General features: G+C 42.7%; 1 protein-coding gene across 1 annotated transcript; it reads right to left on the bottom strand.

Annotated features, from left to right (window-relative positions):
* Positions 1 to 410: 410 nt before the first annotated feature.
* On the bottom strand, positions 411 to 1,313 carry LOC139127153 (uncharacterized). The gene has a single exon (XM_070693073.1). The coding sequence runs from the start codon at positions 1,311 to 1,313 to the stop codon at positions 411 to 413; it is 903 nt and encodes a 300-aa protein (XP_070549174.1).

Below are 1,313 nucleotides of genomic sequence, written 5' to 3'. Positions count from 1 at the left end.
GATGTCGTTTTCAATACATTTATTACTAGCTCTACGAAAGCTATGTACACAACTCAATTGACTGTCGACTAACTACCAACGTGTCGCTGTCACATGTAGTCTTATGTAAAGTAATCTGATACTAGTACTGATTAGCATTGTAGTCATGGTAACTCTCAGTAACTCAAGACATCTCCCTTTCTTTTGAGTTCACTTTGAACAGTGTTCGTCATCCAATCATAATGGTCAATACGTTGTTCTGTCCTTGTCTAATTGTCAATAAATTTTCTAATGTCGATTGTCGTCCTATTTGCAAAATTTCTATTCTACTAAATAGGTTCGCCTAACTAGACTTAGGGGTGGACGATCCTAATCGAACAGTTGCCTGGGGATTATTCTGCCCCGCACAAGGCAATCTGGTTGCTATCTACTTAACAGTATTCATCGTAGTATCTCACAGGCTTCTTAACTGCTCTTCCACTCCGGGTTCTGATTACATCTGTTTGTTTTCCCTGAGCTTCTGGCATAGGCAGTGAGATATTTTCAACCGGTTGTTGTTTTTGTTCCACTGTGGGCGTTGACTTCTCTACTGGGGTTGGTGTAACTGGAACTGCTGACTCATCGTTGTCAAACATTGATAGATCCAAGGTCTTCCTCTCTGTTTTGTCTGGCCTTGACACAAATAGTAGTTGTCTTCGGTTTCTTCTCAGAGTACCTCTTGGTGTTTGCACAATGTATGAGCGTGGTGCTGTACCCGCTTGCAGTACCCTGGCTGGAGTTTTCCATCCTTTTTCTCCATCCAATTTCACTTGGACGTTGTCTCCAGGTAACAGCTCTGGCAAACTTTTGGCTCCGTGTCTTTTGTTGAATGATCGCTCGTATGCACCTTTTACCTTTTTATCTGCAGCTCTGACTAATTCCAAGTCAGGTTGTCTTGGCTCTAGTTTTGCTGCTATTGTAGGCAGTGTGGTACGAATTTGGCGTCCCATCATCAGTTGACATGGACTCATGCCGGTTGCTGCTATTGGAGTTGCTCTGTAGCTCATTAATGCAAGAAATACGTCATCTTGCTTTAGGATTTTCTTTGCGATGCGTACTCCACTTTCTGCCTCCCCGTTGGATTGTGGGTAATGTGGACTAGATGTGGTGCATCGAAATCGATACTTTCTGCCGAACTCTTGGAACTCTGCTGATGAAAACTGCGGACCATTGTTGGAGAATATTTCTTCTGGAATTCCCCATCGGGCAAACAGATTTTGCAGTTTTCCAATTACTTGTTCGCTGGTTGTACTTGTCATATGTATGATTTCTAAGTATCTGCTGTAGTAGTCCAT

The sequence above is a fragment of the Ptychodera flava genome, unplaced genomic scaffold (genome assembly GCF_041260155.1).
Source record: "Ptychodera flava strain L36383 unplaced genomic scaffold, AS_Pfla_20210202 Scaffold_29__1_contigs__length_4469600_pilon, whole genome shotgun sequence".
NCBI classification, from domain to species: Eukaryota; Metazoa; Hemichordata; class Enteropneusta; family Ptychoderidae; genus Ptychodera; species Ptychodera flava.
This window is presented reverse-complemented; position numbering and strand designations above follow the sequence as displayed.